The sequence below is a fragment of the Coregonus clupeaformis genome, chromosome 16 (genome assembly GCF_020615455.1).
Source record: "Coregonus clupeaformis isolate EN_2021a chromosome 16, ASM2061545v1, whole genome shotgun sequence".
NCBI lineage: Eukaryota > Metazoa > Chordata > Actinopteri > Salmoniformes > Salmonidae > Coregonus > Coregonus clupeaformis.
In genome coordinates this window covers 24,510,721-24,531,798 of record NC_059207.1, presented here as the reverse complement: position 1 = coordinate 24,531,798, position 21,078 = coordinate 24,510,721, and the positions used below count along the sequence as shown (strand labels likewise).

Below are 21,078 nucleotides of genomic sequence, written 5' to 3'. Positions count from 1 at the left end.
GCTAAAGTAACGTCATAGTCAGCATAGCTAATAGAACTAACGCGTTAGTAAACCCGCTACGATCATGCAGTATTGTTACAGTGTACAGTCAGTTAGCAGTTACACCGGCAGGCCCCGGTGGCAATAAATTAGTAAAACCAAAAGCTTACCTTGACTTGGAAGAGTTCCAGTGTTGGATAGTCATAGCCAGCTAGCTAACATAGCATCCCTCTGTTTGAGTAGGGTATTTCAGTAAGCTAAACTAGGTAGCTGAATTTGCTAGCTAAGTAAGTGAAACTGAAAAAAAATGACAATCTTTCTCTCTAGTTCTCTCTTGCTTCTCCTTCATTTTGGAAGAAATTAATTTGTTTAAAATTATTAACCTATTGTCTTTCTCTCTCTTTGAGTCAACTACTCACCAGATGTTATGCACTGCAGTGCTAGCTAGCTGTAGCTTATGCTTTCAGTACTAAATTAATGATCTGATCCTTTGATTGGGTGGAAAACATGTCAGTTCATGCTGCAAGAGCTCTGATTGTTTGAAGGACATCCTCCGGAAGTTGTCATAATTACTGTGTAAATCTATGGAAGGGGGTGAGAACCATGAGCCTCCTAGGTTTCGTATTGAAGTCAATGTACCCAGAGGAGGACGGAAGCTAGCTGTCCTCCGGCTACACCATGGTGCTACCCTACAGAGTGCTGTTGAGGCTACTGTAGACCTTCTTTGCAAAATAGTGTATTTTAATCAATTATTTGGTGACATGTGATTATATTTAGTATAGTTTTATCTAAAAGGGATTACTTTTTTAATGTTTTAAAAAATAATAATGAAATTCATTGAGGAGGATGGTCCTCCCCTTCCTCCTCTGAGGAGCCTCCACTGACTGACATGTATGTGTAACTGATTGATGCATATACACACTACATGTTAATGTTTTTAAATGTATTTAAATTGTAAAGTATTTTGTCTGTAATGTCTTTTTTGTTATATGTCGGACCCCAGTAAGACTAGCTGTCACCATTGGCGTCGGCTAATGGGGATCTTAATAAATCAAATCGAAACCTATGTTGTTAACTTTTTTTTGTTCACCTGAAATTATGCTTTAGTAATAATAGCCTACTTGTTACTAAAATGTCTTGACATATGAGTTAGCTTACTTGTACACTTTGAAATTATATTAAATAGTGTTGATTCGTTGAAGTTAAGTGTTTAAACTTGTTTTAATTGTTAACTTAACTATTATTCAAGATGAACTAGTGTCAATGTTGATTAATCACAGATCACAATCCTTCAATAAAGAGGGGAAGGGAATATGTCTCTAATTTGTCTGTTTCTGTGTTGAATTCTCAAATGAACATTACCTTTTTGTTCAGTCATAAGCTCTCCAATTAGTTGTATTTGATTGTCACTATTTTTTCAGGATATCAGCCTTGTGAATCCATTTTGCAGCTGATATTGGCATGCAACGGCAATGCAGCCATAGGCCTACAGCAGCGGTTCTCAACTCCAGTCCTTGAGTACACCCAACAGCACACATGTTTGTTGAAGCCCCGGACAAACACCTGATTCAACTCAGAGGGCCTGATGATTTGTTGACAAGTTGAATCAGGTGTGTTTGTCCGGCGCTACAATAAACTGGGTAAATTGGGGTACTCGAGGATCGGAGTTGGGAACCACTGGCCTACAGTATGATGGCATTAGCCTTATGGGTATTTGCAATGCAGCCCTTGACATTGTGCATCTGAAGCAGAGAATAGCTTAACTCATACATTGTTTACATATTGTTCAGCTGTATGTTCTCAATTTAAAAACGATACAATGTATGTGAGGCTAATCATTATACTGGATTTTGTACATGCCTTGTGCTGACATTAAATTGTTTAGTGCAAATCCAACCCTTGTAATCTAGCTGGAGAAATGTATGGAAGCGGGAGATGATTGAATCCTTAGCTTAAAACATACACACAACTACTACCACCTAGTTCAATGCCAGGTACTTTTCTCCCAGAAGGTCTGAGTGGCACTTGGAGGTGCTACTGTGATAATGAAGATGGTTTGCCTAAGACTACCACAACAATTACGGTGTCTATGCTAAATGTGTTGGAATTGTAAAAGAAAGAAAATAGTTGGGCTATAAGAAATACTTTTTATTCAATGGGGCTAGGCAAAGCAATGACAAAATACTTTTCATTTCACCCATACAACAACTAGTATTAACTAGTATTAAAGTTCAGTATGTTTACAATATCATAAACAATTGTATTTTACACATTCCAAATGACATTTTATATATTCACATGGTTTAATGCATGTCAATCACTCCTGGCTCAAAGTGGGGGAGAGATTGACTTCATCGCTACTTGTGTTTCTGAAAGGTATTGACATGTTGAATGCACTGAGATGTCTGTTTGAACTACTGGCGCACAGCTCGGACGCCCATGCATACCCCACAAGACATGCCACCAGAGGTCTCTTTACAGTCCCCAAGTCCAGAACAGACTATGGGAGGTGTACAGTACTACATAGAGCCTATGACTACATGTAACTCTATTCTACACTGCTCAAAAAAATTAAGGGAACACTAAAATAACACATCCTAGATCTGAATGAATGAAATAATCTTATTAAATACTTTTTTCTTTACATAGTTGAATGTGCTGACAACAAAATCACACAAAAATGATCAATGGAAATCAAATGTATCAACCCATGGAGGTCTGGATTTGGAGTCACCCTCAAAATTAAAGTGGAAAACCACACTACAGGCTGATCCAACTTTGATGTAATGTCCTTAAAACAAGTCAAAATGAGGCTCAGTAGTGTGTGTGGCCTCCACGTGCCTATATGACCTCCCTACAATGCCTGGGCATGCTCCTGATGAGGTGGCGGATGGTCTCCTGAGGGATCTCCTCCCAGACCTGGACTAAAGCATCCGCCAACTCCTGGACAGTCTGTGGTGCAACGTGGCGTTGGTGGATGGAGCGAGACATGATGTCCCAAATGTGCTCAGTTGGATTCAGGTCTGGGGAACGGGCGGGCCAGTCCATAGCATCAATGCCTTCCTCTTGCAGGAACTGCTGACACACTCCAGCCACATGAGGTCTAGCATTGTCTTGCATTAGGAGGAACCCAGGGCCAACCGCACCAGCATATGGTCTCAAAAGGGGTCTGAGGATCGCATATCGGTACCTAATGGCAGTCAGGCTACCTCTGGCGAGCACATGGAGGGCTGTGCGGCCCCCCAAAGAAATGCCACCCCACACCGTGACTGACCCACCGCCAAACCGGTCATGCTGGAGGATGTTGCAGGCAGCAGAATGTTCTCCACGGCGTCTCCAGACTCTGTCACGTCTGTCACGTGCTCAGTGTGAACCTGCTTTCATCTGTGAAGAGCACAGGGCGCCAGTGGCGAATTTGCCAATCTTGGTGTTCTCTGGCAAATGCCAAACGTCCTGCACGGTGTTGGGCTGTAAGCACAACCCCCACCTGTGGACGTCGGGCCCTCATACCACCCTCATGGAGTCTGTTTCTGACCGTTTGAGCAGACACATGCACATTTGTGGCCTGCTGGAGGTCATTTTGCAGGGCTCTGGCAGTGCTCCTCCTGCTCCTCCTTGCACAAAGGCGGAGGTAGCAGTCCTGCTGCTGGGTTGTTGCCCTCCTACGGCCTCCTCTACGTCTCCTGATGCACTGGCCTGTCTCCTGGTAGCGCCTCCATGCTCTGGACACTACGCTTACAGACACAGCAAACCTTCTTGCCACAGCTCGCATTGATGTGCCATCCTGGATGAGCTGCACTACCTGAGCCACTTGTGTAGGTTGTAGACTCCGTCTCATGCTACCACTAGAGTGAAAGCACCGCCAGCATTCAAAAGTGACCAAGAAGCATAGGAACTGAGAAGTGGTCTGTGGTCACCACCTGCAAAACCAGTCCTTTATTGGGGGTGTCTTGCTAATTGCCTATAATTTCCACCTGTTGTCTATTCCATTTGCACAACAGCATGTGAAATATATTGTCAATCAGTGTTGCTTCCTAAGTGGACAGTTTGATTTCACAGAAGTGTGATTGACTTGGAGTTACATTGTGTTGTTTAAGTGTTCCCTTTATTTTTTTGAGCAGTGTACATCAAGTAACTGATGCAAGTAGTACAATTAGATTAAAAAAATAGATAATAAAACACTTTATGGAACAGCAGGGACTGTGAAGCAACACAAGCATAGGCACAGACACATGCATACACACGATATAATACGCACTATACACACACAACACACATGGATTTTGTACTGTAGATATGTGGTAGTGGTGGAGTAGGGGCCTGAGGGCACACAGTGTATTGTGAAATATGTGAATGATTTGTAATGTTTAAAAAAATGTATGAACTGCCTTAATTTTTCTTGACCCCAGGAAGAGTAGCTGCTGCCTTGGCACCATCTAATGGGGATCCATAATAAATACAAATGCAAAAATTACAAATGTGACAAATACAATTTGATTTGATTTGATGCATGAAATGTTTATCAAAGGCCACATTTTTCCTGTGCAAAGGAAAGAAACGTCTCTGATATAGCCTATAAGCCTATGCCACTACACGCTTATTAATAGCCTAAAGGATCACTATGCCATCTACTCATCACATTAGGAATAGTGGACTACATATAGTCTGCAAATGTGATGATGGAGGCATGCAATCCTTTGTTATAAAGTTGCATTATTATGGTAAATAAATAGCTTCCCAAAAACTTGAAACTCACGCAACACATACTAATAGCTAGACTACAAGCTATCTAGCTGGCTAATTTACTGTAGTGTTGTTTTTAACACCTGGTTAGCATAACAACTAAACTAAACTCAAAATCGATTAGACTTGACTTACCAGTGATGATCATAGCAGACCCTGTACTGACAGCTGTCTGGTTTCAGGTCTTGATGGGCAAAAAGGTTTCTTTGCTTTTCGGACTGTTCTTGAGTCTTATCTCATTGGTATCACCAATGGTGTTTCATGATTGCGGGGAGTCTGTAAACATATTTCTTCCTGTTGTCTTTCTTACCTTGTTAGAGCAGCCAAATACTCCACAAAAAATGACCGTGGTGATGAATCAACTAGTTTTAGGCACTGTTACCATGCAGTTTGGGGTAGCCACTCGACTGTTGTTGTTGGAATAATTAATGCGGTGCTCTTCCAACATGGCCGCCAGGAGGCGTTGTACGTCAGCTGCATGCCCTCTATAGTCCTGCCTGTGGGGAAAAAAACCTGTGGTTACAGTGGGGAAAATAAGTATTTAGTCAGCCACCAATTGTGCAAGTTCTCCCACTTAAAAAGATGAGAGAGGCCTGTAATTTTCATCATAGGTACACGTCAACTATGACAGACAAAATGAGATTTTCTTTCTTCCGAAAATCACATTGTAGGATTTTTAATGAATTTATTTGCAAATTATGGTGGAAAATAAGTATTTGGTCAATAACAAAAGTTTCTCAATACTTTCTTATATACCCTTTGTTGGCAATGACACAGGTCAAACGTTTTCTGTAAGTCTTCACAAGGTTTTCACACACTGTTGCTGGTATTTTGGCCCATTCCTCCATGCAGATCTCCTCTAGAGCAGTGATGTTTTGGGGCTGTCGCTGGGCAACACAGACTTTCAACTCCCTCCAAAGATTTTCTATGGGGTTGAGATCTGGAGACTGGCTAGGCCACTCCAGGACCTTGAAATGATTCTTACGAAGCCACTCCTTCGTTGCCCGGGCGGTGTGTTTGGGATCATTGTCATGCTGAAAGACCCAGCCACGTTTCATCTTCAATGCCCTTGCTGATGGAAGGAGGTTTTCACTCAAAATCTCACGAAACATGGCCCCATTCATTCTTTCCTTTACACGGATCAGTCGTCCTGGTCCCTTTGCAGAAAAACAGCCCCAAAGCATGATGTTTCCACCCCCATGCTTCACAGTATGTATGGTGTTCTTTGAATGCAACTCAGCATTCTTTGTCCTCCAAACACGACAAGTTATATTTTGGTTTCATCTGACCATATGACATTCTCCCAATCCTCTTCTGGATCATCCAAATGCACTCTAGCAAACTTCAGACGGGCCTGGACATGTACTGGCTTAAGCAGGGGGACACGTCTCGCACTGCAGGATTTGAGTCCCTGGCGGCGTAGTGTGTTACTGATGGTAGGCTTTGTTACTTTGGTCCCAGCTCTCTGCAGGTCATTCACTAGGTCCCCCCGTGTGGTTCTGGGATTTTTGCTCACCGTTCTTGTGATCATTTTGACCCCATAGGATGAGATCTTGCGTGGAGCCCCAGATCGAGGGAGATTATCAGTGGTCTTGTATGTCTTCCATTTCCTAATAATTGCTCCCACAGTTGATTTCTTCAAACCAAGCTGCTTACCTATTGCAGATTCAGTCTTCCCAGCCTGGTGCAGGTCTACAATTTTGTTTCTGGTGTCCTTTGACAGCTCTTTGGTCTTGGCCATAGTGGAGTTTGGAGTGTGACTGTTTGAGGTTGTGGACAGGTGTCTTTTATACTGATAACAAGTTCAAACAGGTGCCATTAATACAGGTAACGAGTGGAGGACAGAGGAGCCTCTTAAAGAAGAAGTTACAGGTCTGTCAGAGCCAGAAATCTTGCTATTTTGTAGGTGACCAAATACTTATTTTCCACCATAATCTGCAAATAAATTCATTAAAAATCCTACAATGTGATTTTCTGGATTTTTTTTTCTCTATTTGTCTGTCATAGTTGACGTGTACCTATGATGAAAATTACAGGCCTCTCTCATCTTTTTAAGTGGGAGAACATGCACAATTGGTGGCTGACTAAATACTTTTTTCCCCCACTGTACCTAGGTCACCCCATTGGCTCCAGTCAAAAACGTGACCTTTTTCAAACTAAATGTTCTTGTTGGCTGCTTGTTTTAGTCAATTACATAACTACATTTGAGAAAAGTAAAACATGTATAAAGATTACTTTTCAACATTGACTTATCCCGAGTGTTTTCACTAGTTAGATTTGTTTTATATTGTAGGGCTTCCCTCATGCCCCTTTTCATGACGGTGCTAGCAGCCACGTGAGTGAGTGCTTGCTAGCTACCAACCGGAACATTACGATAGCCAAGACCAACAACACAAACAAACTGACTATACAGCTACAAGTAGTGAGTGGATTTACAAACAGACTATACTAAACAAGCTAAATGTCTTACCTGTGATTAAATGTTTTCCACACACATAGCTAAGTGTAGCCTACTTGGAGACCGGGTCCCTACATTTCTCACTCTCCTACACTGAATAGCCTGAAGCCACAGGGGTCTTCCAGGCTCTATTTCCCTATGTGGGAGCATTGCGAACCGAAGGTTGGGATTTGTTTTACCTGGCTACATGTACGTTGAACAGCAACAGCATCTTTTAGGCACGATTTGTTATTTCTGTAAACTGGAAATCGTCGACGAAGTTGGCTCTTTTACAATGGGGGTCAATGGGAAAGAATGTTTGTTTTCCCCAATTTGTGGGCGTGGTCGAGGGGAATTCCTTCTTATGATGTGAATATCGACTTGGTGTATAGTGATTTAACCTTAATCCAGTCTTAAATATAATATAATTATAAACCTAGATTTACAAAGTCTAGATTAGGTGTAATCTAAGATTAATTTAAACCATGTTGGTGCAACCCACCCTAACAGTGTAGGATATAGAGCAGATCTAAGGTCGTGCTAAAGGTTAAGATTTAGGAAGGGTAACTGATGTTGGATCTGTACCACAGGCGGCTGGTGGCACCTTAATTAGGGAGGGAGGGCTCATAGTAATGGCTGGAATGGAATCAATGGAATGGTATTGAACACATCAAACACGTGATTTCCATGTGTTTAATCCATTCCATTCCATCATTTATTATGATATTTCCTCCCCTCACCAGCCTCCTGTGATCTGTACTAAGGCTATACAATAGTTGAGCTCTGATATAAATAGGCCTGCCAGTCTGTGAGATTTAGGCACCATCTGCTGTTTTTTTTAAATCAACATTACAGTTCCTAAAGTAGTGTATGGCCACACTGAGACACATGAATAAGGATTAAATCATATATGACCTACTCGTTGTGCGTTTTTGTCGTTCAAAAGTTAAAATAATCTCGACTTCTTTCGGAGTTGCATACGTTCAAAGGTGGACATATTGTACATGGTTTGACGTTAAATCACCGCCATTGTCTGTCATCCGACAACAGATTGAAAAAGCATTGGCTACATCCATAATTTTCAATGGGCCACCCATAGGATAGTCAGAGACAGAGTGAAAGAGATTGAGTGTAAGAGGGTAAATGAAGGTAGAGAGAAAGATGAAGGAAAGGGGAGAACAGAGATAGAAAAATGGAGAGCCACAAGAAAGGAGAGGAATAAGAAGGGAGATATAGAAGGGAAAGGAGAGAGAGAAAAACATAAACAGCTTTCGGTGATGTGAGATACTCACAGTGGAAAAAATATATTAGGATAAATAAATACCTCTGCCTGGAACTCATTCTCTATCACACTCCACACACACACACACACACACACACACACACACACACCATGTTTTTTTCTTCTTTTTTTTCTGGTTTAATTACCTTGTGTGTTAATTGTGAATAATCAGCTCACACCAGCCACCAGAGTCCATGGCAACTAATTATCTCAGATAAATTACTGAATCTTTTATTTCTCCTTTCTGTGAACACACATGTACAGATTTTCACTGAACCCTTGTCAGTCAGAGCTGATAGGCTGGCTGTTTTGTTGTTGAATCGCTTTGTTCTACAGCTGAATGGATGTTGCTGTTGTGTTTGTATTTGCGTGTGTGAGTATGTGTGTGTGTGTACAGCACGTGCATACGTGTGTGTGTATGTATGTCTCATGCTGGTGTGTGTATGTTCTCTCCCAGGTGGAGTGTCCTAGGTCAGAGTGTTTTGAGTCTCTGTCTGCCATGGAGCTGGCTGAACAGATCACACTACTGGACCACATCGTCTTCAGGAGTATCCCCTACGAGTGAGTCTGTCACCTCATATCCTAAAGTGATGATGTCGTTTCCTGTGTAGTGATGATCTCATATCAGTATGTGTTGTCTCTCTGTCAGAGAGTTCCTGGGGCAGGGCTGGATGAAGGTGGATAAGTCTGAGAGGACTCCCTACATCATGAAGACCAGCCAGCACTTCAATGATGTGAGAGTGTGTGTGTGTGTGTGTATGTGGGTGTGTGAGTGTGAGTGTGAGTGTGAGTGTGTGTGTGTGTGTGTGTGTGTGTGTGTGTGTGTGTGTGTGTGTGTGTGTGTGTGTGTGTGTGTGTGTGTGTGTGTGTGTGTGTGTGTGTGTGTGTGTGTGTGTGTGTGTGTGTGTGTGTGTGTGTGTGTGTGCGCGCGCGCGCGAATGTGTCTTTACTTTATTTGGAGGCCTCATACTGGGCAAAAACTGGTTGAATCAACTTTCTTTCCACATCATTTCAACCAAAAAAATAAATGTGATGACGTTGAATCAACCTGGAAAACTGATTGGATTTTCAAAAAGTCATCAACTTAAGGGCATTTTGTATTTTTTCCTCCCAACTTTTAACCCAAATCCAATGACATGGTGACATTTTTTGTTGATTTCACGTTGAATTCAGGTTAATTGACAACTGAACCAAATGTAAATAAAAACTAGACGTTGAACTGACGTCTGTGCCCAGTGGGCTATACTTAAAGTGAGTGTGTCTCCTCTTTACTGATCTCCTCTCTGCTTCCCACCCCCTCTCTCGTTCTCTCCCTCTCTCTCTCTCTCTCTCTGTCTTTTTCCCTCTCCCCCTCCTCTAGATGAGTAACCTGGTGGCGTCTCAGATCATGACCCATACAGACGTGGGCTCCAGGGCCAACTCCATCGAGAAATGGGTAGCTGTGGCAGACATCTGCCGCTGCCTCAACAACTACAATGGAGTCTTAGAGATCACCTCAGCTCTGAACCGCAGCGCCATCTACAGGTTGAAGAAGACATGGGCCAAAGTCTGCAAACAGGTGGGAAATTGTTCTGATTCTCTAACCTTCTCCAGAGGTCTGCACTCATTCACTCTCCCTCGCCCTTATATTGCAATTTCTACTAAGCTAACATATGGCATTTTTTCAGATGGTCATAAAATTGATCATTAACCATTTGATTTTAAGTTATATAAAAATATATTTTACAAATATTTGATGAAACATTGAATTTGGCCTTTACTGCTATAGCCCACAGAAACTCATTGAATAACACATTTGTACATGGCAAAACAGACAGTCAAAAAATGTATCATAAGTAATAAGGTTTTGAAGTGTCTGTCCTATATCTGAGCTATTTAAGAAAATTCAGGGATTTTTTGTAATATTTTAATTTCTTCGTTGGTACTTAACCCCTATGCACATTGTGCAATTTTTACAGCCCTGTACTGGGTTACCTTCAGACGACTCCCCTGAAGCTTGTGTGCGTCGTTAAATAACTTTGTGTTTGTGAAAGTCTCGCCATTTGATATTGGTGACTTATTCATTTGTAGCTCAAACGGTTCGGGTCTTACAGACAGGTTTATGATGATTTTCTTGTCCGGATCCTCTCATGTGTAGAAAATCACAGCTTTCATAAGCCCCATGTTATGGAATAGACACAAGCTTTATATCGGTGGAAAGAGGGTATTAGGCTGCAGCCACTGCAATAAGGTAAATCTCTAGCATTAAACACACAGGAAGCTATTCAATATTCAAAATGGCATCACCGTGTGACACACGGGCGCGTCAATCGGCTTTAAGCATTGGATTGGTGCAAGCATGGCTGGAGGGAGTTCCTACCATATTCCTCACAACAGTCCATTCCTTTTCAATCCATGAAGGGAAGTATACGAGTGCAAACTTTGGGAGAAAGGTAGAGCATTTGAATGTATTTTTTGCTAATAACGCTTTGTTGAAGATCTGTTCTCAGATCTAAAGGGCCCGAATTGGTGTAAACGGGGAAAGCTCCCCAATATCGACTGGGAAGACTGGGTGGAGCTAAACAGTTAGGGGTTAGGGAAAGGGGTAGGGGTGAGGGGTTGATTTCAGACCCTGATGAAAGTAGTTTGAGACCGAAACGTTGCTAAATAAGATCCATTAAATTGTTGAAAGCATCAAGATTACCAGTGTGCAGGAGTTTTTATTATTTTTATTTGTTGACTTTAGAACAGCCACATTTGACATAGGTGTGTTTGGTTTTGACAGACTAAAGCTCTGATGGACAAGCTGCAGAAGACTGTGTCGTCTGAAGGGAGATTCAAAAACCTGAGGGAAACCCTGAAAAAGTGAGACACAAATGTTATTGATGAAAACTTACATCAAGTCCTTTCTTTTCAGTGAGGGAGGTGTTATGTCCCCAACTCTCTTCTTGTCTCCCTCCTACTTCCCCAGTTGTAACCCTCCCAGTGTGCCCTACCTGGGTATGTACCTGACTGACCTAGCCTTTATCGAGGAAGGAACACCTAATTTCACTGACGAGGGCTTGGTCAACTTCTCCAAGATGAGGATGGTAAACACAGAAACACATACACACGCAGGCACTCTGTATTTTCTCTCTGTATTGTTGGGAAGGGCCTGTAAGTAAGCATTTCACTGTTAGTCTACACCTGTTGTTTTACGAAACGTGACAAATAACATTTTATTTTATTTGACACACATTGCATACCAATGTGAAACCACTTTCATCCCATAGAATACAGCATGAACACGTTCAGGAAAGCCGCAGGACTGCTGTTTCCATTGATCTGCCATTGATTGAATTGTGTTCTGAGATATGTGATGAAGAGCTGTGTTGAAAATGTTGTGTTTCCTAGATCTCCCACATCATCCGAGAGATCCGCCAGTTCCAGCAGACACCCTACAGGATAGAACACCAGCCTAAGGTACGCCTACTTACTTACTAGACACTTTTCATATTGCCAATGGCTATTTTCCTAGTCTATTTTGCTTCAGTGTGTCCCCCTGCCCTCTCTCTAGGTGACTCAGTACCTGTTGGACAAGACTCTGATCATGGATGAAGACACTCTCTATGACCTCTCTCTCAAGATAGAGCCCCGCCTACCGGCCTGAGGGGCAGTCACCGCGAGCAACGGGAACCTGGCAACCCTGTCCCTCTATATGGGCAACACACCTACATACCTTGGATAATGAACGACAGATAGAGAGTGGATTATGGCAGAGAGAGAGAGAGAGAGAGAGAGAGAGAGAGAGAGAGAGAGAGAGAGAGAGAGAGAGAGAGAGAGAGAGAGAGAGAGAGAGAGAGAGAATTAAGAAGGAATGTAGAGAGAAAATCCTTGTTGTTTTGAGATGATGATGATGGAGTGATCTTTTGAATTTGCTTTCTGCGAGGAAGGGTAAACAGGAAGTGAGGTGTCATTGCGTGACCTCATCATCCCTCGCCCAGGAGCGTGACATCATTGACATGAAACATGGTCCTTCTGCCAGCAGATCAAATCAGAGTTGGTGGAGATTGAACAATCTTTGGGAAAATCTCAAATGGCACCCTGATCCCCATATAGGACTGCACTATTTAGGGAATAGGTTGCCACTGAGACACACCCTTTTGTCTTTAAAAAATGGTAAAAGGTGTATCTTAAGGAGATGAAATGTAGCATGTATAGCTCTAACAGAGGCGTGTCTGCACTTGTGTATGTTACGCTATGCTGCTTTACTGTGCCATGTCCTTGACTTGAAGCACCCATGCTTTCACACCAAATGGTGATCACTTGACTTTGCATGATCCTAAATGGCGTTTTAGTGTTTATTTGGCCTTGGTCCTGACTCCTGCATGTTAACATGCTTCACTCTCTTTGGTCTCTGAAGACTACACAACCACTATGCATCACCATCTGCCAATCATAAATCACTTTATTAGGAGGGTCGGATGGAATCTATGGGGGTAGAGTTTCAAACACACCTGCCGGAATCAACTCATACATTACTACTACTAAACATATTAAACATGTATAGCTACACTTTTAATGGATTAAACATTTACACAAAAATGTAATGTTAGTGGTAAATAGAAAATCCCTTTAAGATTCAGTCTGACTCTAGTAATGAGAAACGTAGTGCTTCATTTAGAATTTATTCATCAACCAAGCTACTGTCCAAAAACTGTCTCAAAAAATAAACTGGGCGGCAGGTACTGTAGCCAACTGGGTGGCAGGTAGCCTAGCGGTTAGATCGTTGGGCCAGTAACTGAAACAACACATTTCACTGCACCTAACAGGTGTATATGACAATAAAATAAATAAATTAAAAAGCTTAGTTTGTAACAGTCTACCATTTATGAGCATCGTGTTGTTGAAATTGCTCTTCATGAATAATTAAATATTAATCTTGAACTCACATGGTACAAACTGGTATCTGAAAGAATACATTACATTCCGGTACTCCACATTCAGTAAAAAGTTGTGATGTCTAATGTCCTGTAAGCTCTGCCAACTCTGTAGTTTGCAAGTCTATATGAAAGATGAGAATTAGACACTTCAAATGTGCCTTTATTATCGGTTTGTTCTATAGGTAGATTCCCAGTCCTCCATATGTTCTAACAACAAAGCCAATCAATTCAGATGAACAAGTAGTATTTCCCCCTCTTAAAATACTTTGTCAAGTTAGCAAATTTCCATCTGTGGCATTCTTTGGTAAAGGTTGTAGATCCCTAATAAGAATGTATCTGCTCATTCAGATGGTATGGAATCATTGGGTAAATATCAATTGTAATTCCTTGATTCCTCAAATCCTCATCTCCTTCTCAAAGCACTTTGGAACAGAAGATCCTCCCCTCGGAAGGAGGCAAGGAGAAATGACAAGGATGTAATTATTTAGAACTACATAGAATTTAATAGGATCGCTGTGGGATCAAGTATATACAATTGAGATTCACCCATATAAAACTATTGTACTGCCATGGAGTGAGGTGGTTAAAGAGAAGTGGCCCAGACATTCCCATGCTTTATCTGACAGCAACACTTGTAGCACGTTCAGCAGGGCCTGTTCACAGCTTTACAACAACCACTCCTTATGCAGTTTGATGAATATGTGGTCCTGTTGCACTTTGCTCCTTATTGAAAAATGAAAACCCAGCTAACAAATTTTGGTTCCCAGAACGATGTGGGAAAGTTATTTTTCAAATAACCAAAGGAGAACCTCAAGGGAACGTTATGGGGAGATTATGTGCTAGCTGGGAATCCTTTATTGTCCTCGAAAATTGAATTTTGTCTTCAGCTTCATTGGCTTTACATGGTCACATGAGTGTTCTAGTCCAGTCATCTGCATGAGTCTGACAGTAGCTGTCTGCATGAAGCGATAGAGGTTGCTTTAGAGGTTACATACAGGCCATGTCTAGACATGTCAGTTAATGCAGCTCTTGTGTTCCGATCATGGAATTTCGAACTCATCAGTGCGTCTTCACTTTGATTAAAAAAAATATATTTAACATATTAGTCATTTAGCAGACGCTCTTATGCAGAGCGACTTATATGAGTGCATTCATCCCATACATTTTTTTTTCAATATATTTAACTTAAATGTACATACATTTACATCTTTGTTAAAATGCATGTAACGCCTGACAATTCCAGAAATGCATGGTATGACATCTAGTCTACACGGTGGCCAAAGTGGTTCCTAATTCGGCATATGACATAGTTTGTCCCTTCAGAGGATTCTTAAATTACTCTTTACGTATTGATCAATAGAGAATGTTTTTGGGGCCACCAAGCCAAAACTTTGGTGCTAGCTAGGTTTCCAACCAATTGGTGACAGATTTTCATGTGAATATTCTAAAATCCACATAAAGACAAAATTTGCATTTTCCCACCACTGGTGTGTTTCCACCAAACAGACTTGTTGCGGATAAAAATCAGTGAGTGATAACATAGTGCACACAAAATGTACTTTTTCACTTAAGTTTTCATGTACCGAATAAAAATCTAAAGTTCAATGTGTTTCCATTGCATTTTCAACTCTACCGATAGTTTTCTCACAAAAACTGTGTGCCTACTCTGGCCTTGGCACATGCGCTCTACCCAACAGCTCGCAGATACAGTGCGGGTATGCTGTGCTGGTAGGCTAGTCTACATTATGTGATTATTATGGATAAGAGCAAGAATATTTATGGATAAATATTTGTATTTGTCAAACGGCAGTCAAGCATTGATCATCATGTCAACAGAATCAGACCCTCAATATTTATTGGAAAGGAACATCAAGATCACTTTCACCACCCTGTGAAGTTCATCATAAGTTATTTCATCTGTAGCCTAATAAACTGCATGTTTTCCCGAGTCATAGTGGGAGGACCACACACCATATCTTTGCGTGTAGTTTACTTCGATATGATGGTTATTTTATATAAATATTTGCACATAAAGGCGTTTCCACCGCCATTTCTCGCATAATTAATTTTACAGACACAAAAATATCCCACCAACGAACATATTTTTTGTCGACATTCATAAAATTGTACCGAAACTTCCTGTTTCCATCACCGCTGTCTTCATTTTTTTTATACGGTATGACTTTACTCGCAAAAAAACTGTGGATGCGTACGTGGTTAGTGATATAATTTTAATTGTTATGGTGAGTAAAGTAAAACATTTGATTTTACAAAAGTTTTACATTCTGTCATAAAGAGCACATGTACAACACATTTTCCCATCTCAATAGGTAAAACATTTTTAGGACAATAGTAAGTGCCTCTCTTAAGCTTAATTAAATAATGAAAAAATCACTAATTTTTGTAGTCATCTAAATGCATTTTAGTGCTTTAGGTATGTGTCAAGTACAATAAAAATACATTTTGACAAAATATATTGTAGCTGCGGCAGCCTATTCGAGGATCTGGAAGCATGTGTTGGAGGCGTGGCCTTGGGTTAGAGCTCTTTGGGCTACCCATGAGAGAAAGTGTCATGCCAGTTCATGTGTGATGTTGTACTCTGTCAATAAAGGTTGAACTTGTACACTGCCAGTTCTGCAGTCTTAGTGAAACTGACATACAGTTCCTTCAGAAAGTATTCATACCTGTTGACTTATTCCAAGTTTTGTTGTGTTACAGCCTGAATTCAAAATTGATTAAATAGATGTATTTTCTCACTCATCTTCACAAAATACCCAACCCACAATGACAAAGTGAAAACATGTTTTTAGAAATGTTTGCAAATTTATTGATAATGAAATACAGAAATATCTAATTTACGTAAGTATTCACACCCCTGAGTCAATACTTTGTAGAAACACCATTGGCAGTGATTACAGCTGTCTTTCTGGTTAAGTCTATAAGAGCTTTCCACACCTGGATTGTGCTAAATTTGCCCATTATTCTTTTCAAAATTCTTCAAGCTCTGTCAAGTTGGTTGTTGATCATTGCTAGACAGCCATTTTCAGGTCTTGCCATAGATTTTCAAGTAGATTAAAGTCAAAACTGTAACTTGGCCACTCAGGAACATTCACTGTCTTCTTGGTAAGTAATTCCATTTTAGATTTGGCCTTGTGATTTAGGTTATTGTTCTGCTGAAGGTGAATTCATCTCCCAGTGTGTGGTGTTGAGCAGACTGAACCAGGTTTTCTGCTAGGATTTTGCCTGTGCTTAGCTCCATTCCGTTTCTTTTTTATTCTGACAAACTCCCCAGTTCTTAATGATTACAAGCATACCCATAACATGATGATGCCACCAATATGCTTGAAAATATGAAAAGTGGTGTGTTGTATTGGATTTGCCTCAAACATCACGTAAAAAGGGAATAGCTTTGCCAAACGTTTTGTAATATTACTTTAGTGCCTTGTTGCAAACATGATGCATGTCTTGTAATATTTTTATTCTGTACAGGCTTCCTTCTTTTCACTCTGTCAATTTGGTTGGTATTGTGGAGTAACTACAATGTTGTTGATCCATTCTCAGTTTTCTCCTATCATAGCCATTAAATGCTGTAACTGTTTTAAGTCACCATTGGCCTCATGGTGAAATCCCTGAGCGGTTTCCTTCTTTTCCGGCAACTGAGTTAGGAAGGACTTTGTAGTGACTCACTGGATCAAGTGTAATTAATAACTTTTTTTTTATTTTGACCCATTTACCAATAGATGCCCTTCTTTGCGAGGCATTAGAAAACCTCCCTGGTCTTTGTGGTTGAATCTGTGTTTGAAATGCATTGCTCAACTGAGGGACCTTACAGATAATTGTATGTGTGGGGTACAGAGATGAGGTAGTCAATCAAAAAATAATGTTAAACAGTGAGTCCATGCGACTTGTTAAGCAAATGTTTACTCATGAACTTATTTAGGCTTGCCATAACAAAGGGGTTGAATACTTATTGACTCAAGACATTTCAGCTTTAGTTTGGAAAAAAATAATAATCAAGAAACATAATTCCACTTTGACATTATGGGGTATTGTGTGTAGGACAGTGACAAAACATTTCAATTTAATCCATTTTAAATTCAGCCTGTAAAACAACAAAATGTGGGAAAACTCAAGGGGTGTGAATACTTTCTGAATGCACTGTAAGTGCATGTGATACTAAAGAGCTCCATTGTTAAGACAGTCACCATTTCATTACAATATGATTTGGCCAATGTTTTATATTTGCCATACATTTTAATGTGAACATATATTTCTTACAAATACAGTCAAATGTTATATACTGTATTTCACAAGACATTTCCAAATACATGTATATTGATAAATACATGTGAAAATATGTTCTAAAATACGTTGTTTAATGTATTTCAGAATGTATTTTTATTGTGATATATATTTTACACACATTTATAAATACATTTTTAATACATCCCATAATATATGTTGAAATGTATTTGCCAATAATTATTTCACATGTATCCACATTTTTTTATCTAAAAATATATTTTAAATGTATTTTTTTTCCGGTTAAGGATCTTAAGATAGCTAGGTGAGACAACAAAATATTACAATCGTAACAGGTACATTTTCCCTCACATTTAAAATATGTCTACTGTGTCCACATTGTAATCAGATATAATTTTCCTGCGCTTAATTCAAATGCCATTAAGCATTCTGCAAACAGTGGCAAAGGGAAAAGAGGACGATGCCAGCCAGCTACTCTAACTATAGACAGCAAGCTAACAGGATTGCAAACGGGCTAGCATAAATAATAATATACTTACATCATTTATATAGCTATAGCCACATTTTTTGCATGCTGGCTAGCATTTAGGAGGCCTGTGATTTAAAATGATAACTCAACTTGCATTTAAATGCAGCTTGACTGTCACGTCTAGACAGGGTCATGTCTAGACAGGGTCACGGGTAGCCTCTATCCAAATGCACAGCAGTGCACGTTTTACTCAAAGTAAGGGGGTCAGAGGGGAGATGTTCCGCAATGGGGGGGAAGCGGGAGGGGGCGGGGGTGCACTATCAGAAATGTAGCTTGGCTTGTGTGACGAGACAGTTGCAATTTACAGTAGTATTTATTTAATCAGATACATATTTGAATTTTTGTATATAGTGACAACAAACATATCCCTCATTAGGTTTGTGCTTGATTAAAAACACTTGGAATTGTTCTGCTGTGATTTTCATTTTTGTTAGTATGTTTTTTTGGGGACGTCTCAGTCAATGTTTCTTATGTTGGTTTTGATTTAGCATCCCAAGCTCCTGTACAGTAATCTATGTTGAACTTTATTCTTAAAATAAAAATATATATATATTCTATGAGAAAAAAAGATGTAGCATTTGAATGATTGGCTATTTTCTATATGTGGAGTGTTTACAGTGTGATGTATCATTGTTTCCCTGCATACACAGAGGAGCTGCATGACGTGCATGTCTGAATGGGCCTCCCTGTACTATAACTCCATCTGCTTCTGTATGTGACTGTAGGATGCTGCATTTTATTTGATTTCATTACCAATGATTATATTAACAGCCTCTGTAATGCTTTCAACTTTCAATAAATTCCCTGGTTTTCGCGAAATCCCGGATGGAGCGGTCCCGGAATCAGGAGGGAATAAGCAGGAAATCCTCAAGCCTCCAACCAGGATTTCTGGAAAACCATGGAATTGAATGAAAGTTCCCGGGATTTTGTAACCCTAGTGTGATACGTTTACAATTCTCTCTTTGCATTGTCATTTGTTTGTTTATATTTTTGACTTGTAGGTGCAGGGAAAATAAAAATCAAGATGCCTTAGCTACATGTCTTGAGTTTTTACCTACTTAGTTATACACACCATTGGAACTGTTAACTATAGAATACCAAATACAGATCGTCTAAAGTTTGCATGATTTGTGTTTGACAGTATGTGTGGCGATATACACTCAGTGGCCAGTTTATTGGGTACACCACCGCGTTCACGAAAATAGATTGCTCCTACAGACAGTGAGTCATATGGCCGTGGCTTGACTTATAAAACAGGCAGACAGGCATCAAGGCATTCAGTTACTGATCAATTGAACGATAGAATGGGCAAAACGAGTGACCTAACGAGTGACCAGTATCTCAGAAACGGCCGCCCTCCTGTGCTTTTCACGCGCGACAGTCTCTAGGTTTTACCGTGAATGGTGCGACAAACAAAAAACATCCAGTCAGCTGCAGTCCTGTGGGTAAAAACAGCACATTGATGAGAGAGGTCGAAGGAGAATGGCAAGAATCGTCCACTGATTCCTTCCAAACCACTCATTGTTAAATTAGCGATTTCCAACTTGTTGTGTAATGTTTATGTCCAATGGCCGATGAGCAGGTTTTATCTATAATTTCTCTTCATATGACAAGGATTGAAAAGAATGTATGCTGTATGTCTGTAATAAAGTAGTATTTATGTCTGTAATAAAGACATTTTGTGGGGAAAAACTCATTCTGATTGGCTGGGCCTGGCTCCCCAGTGTAAATTATGCATGCTACACTAGCCGTGAGCCATGCATGAGCTCAGCCATCCGCACGAGCTATTCACAACTAGCTAGCTAGCTAACAGGCTCGTGACTAATCAAATCAAATCACATTTTATTGGTCACATACACGTGTTTAGCAGATGTTATTGCGGGTGTAGCAAAATGCTTGTGCTTCTAGCTCCGACAGTGCAGTAATATCTAACAAGTAATATCTAACAATGTCACAACATATACCCAATACACACAAATCTAAGTAAGGAATGAATTAAGAATATATACATAAAAGGACGAGCGATGTCAGAGCGGCATGGACTAAGATACAGTAGAATAGTATAGAATACAGTATATACATTTGAGATGAGTAATGCAAGATATGTAAACATTATTAAAGGCGCTAGTGTTCCATTTCTTAAAGTGGACAGTGATTTCTAATCTATGTCTATAGGCAGCAGCCTCTAATGTGCTAATGATGGCAGAAATCGCTATGCTAATGCATAAAAGGCTAACTCGCGTCATTCCACCCAGAAGCTAAAGTTACCCGATGATAGCTAGCTAGCCAGCTCCGACAGAACACAAATCAATCGATCATTACTTATTTATTCACATTTACAGTGTCACTTTCAATCAGGCACTGACGTTATCTACCTAAGAAACACCAATAACCTGGAAGCAGAATTGAAGTAGAAGTGCGAGCTGAGAGCATCTGGCGCGTCATTGTTTTTATCTATTTTATCACGTTTTTCATACTTTTTATACATTTTATTATCAGTTTTTTATATGGAGCTTTGCATTGTACTGTGAAACTGCTTGAGGTGTTGATATCCCATTTGTCAACCAGCCTTTTTAGCTTTTAATCAATGATGCCTTTGTGTTTTATGTTCTTTGATAACATTTGATCGCTTTATTGCTGTGCTTGTTTTTTCATTTTATTGTTTTAAGTGTGTTACTATTTTAAATGCACTTCAAATAAAGTTTGAATTGAAGTTTGATTTGCTAATGGATCTTTAATTGATGATTGAGGAACTGCCCCTCCCTTTTTTATTTTTTTTATTTCACCTTTATTTAACCAGGTAAACCAGTTGAGAACAAGTTCTCATTTACAACTACGACCTGGCCAAGATAAAGAAAAGCAGTGCGATAAAAACAACAACACAGAGTTACATATGGGGTAAAACAAAACAAAGTCAAAAATACAACAGAAATAAATATATATA

At 40.1% G+C, this 21,078-nt stretch overlaps 1 protein-coding gene across 1 annotated transcript in view; it reads left to right on the top strand.

Moving 5' to 3' along the window:
• Positions 1–12,224, top strand: part of rasgrf2b (Ras protein-specific guanine nucleotide-releasing factor 2b) — a 153,795-nt gene extending 141,571 nt beyond the window's left edge. The window contains exons 23-29 of the mRNA XM_041900513.2: positions 8,899–9,002; positions 9,091–9,175; positions 9,802–9,999; positions 11,206–11,285; positions 11,392–11,509; positions 11,814–11,882; positions 11,977–12,224. Of these exons, the coding sequence (XP_041756447.1) occupies positions 8,899–9,002; positions 9,091–9,175; positions 9,802–9,999; positions 11,206–11,285; positions 11,392–11,509; positions 11,814–11,882; positions 11,977–12,069 (747 nt within the window). The 3' untranslated portion in view covers positions 12,070–12,224. The remainder of the gene's footprint in view (positions 1–8,898; positions 9,003–9,090; positions 9,176–9,801; positions 10,000–11,205; positions 11,286–11,391; positions 11,510–11,813; positions 11,883–11,976) is intronic.
• Positions 12,225–21,078: the final 8,854 nt, after the last annotated feature.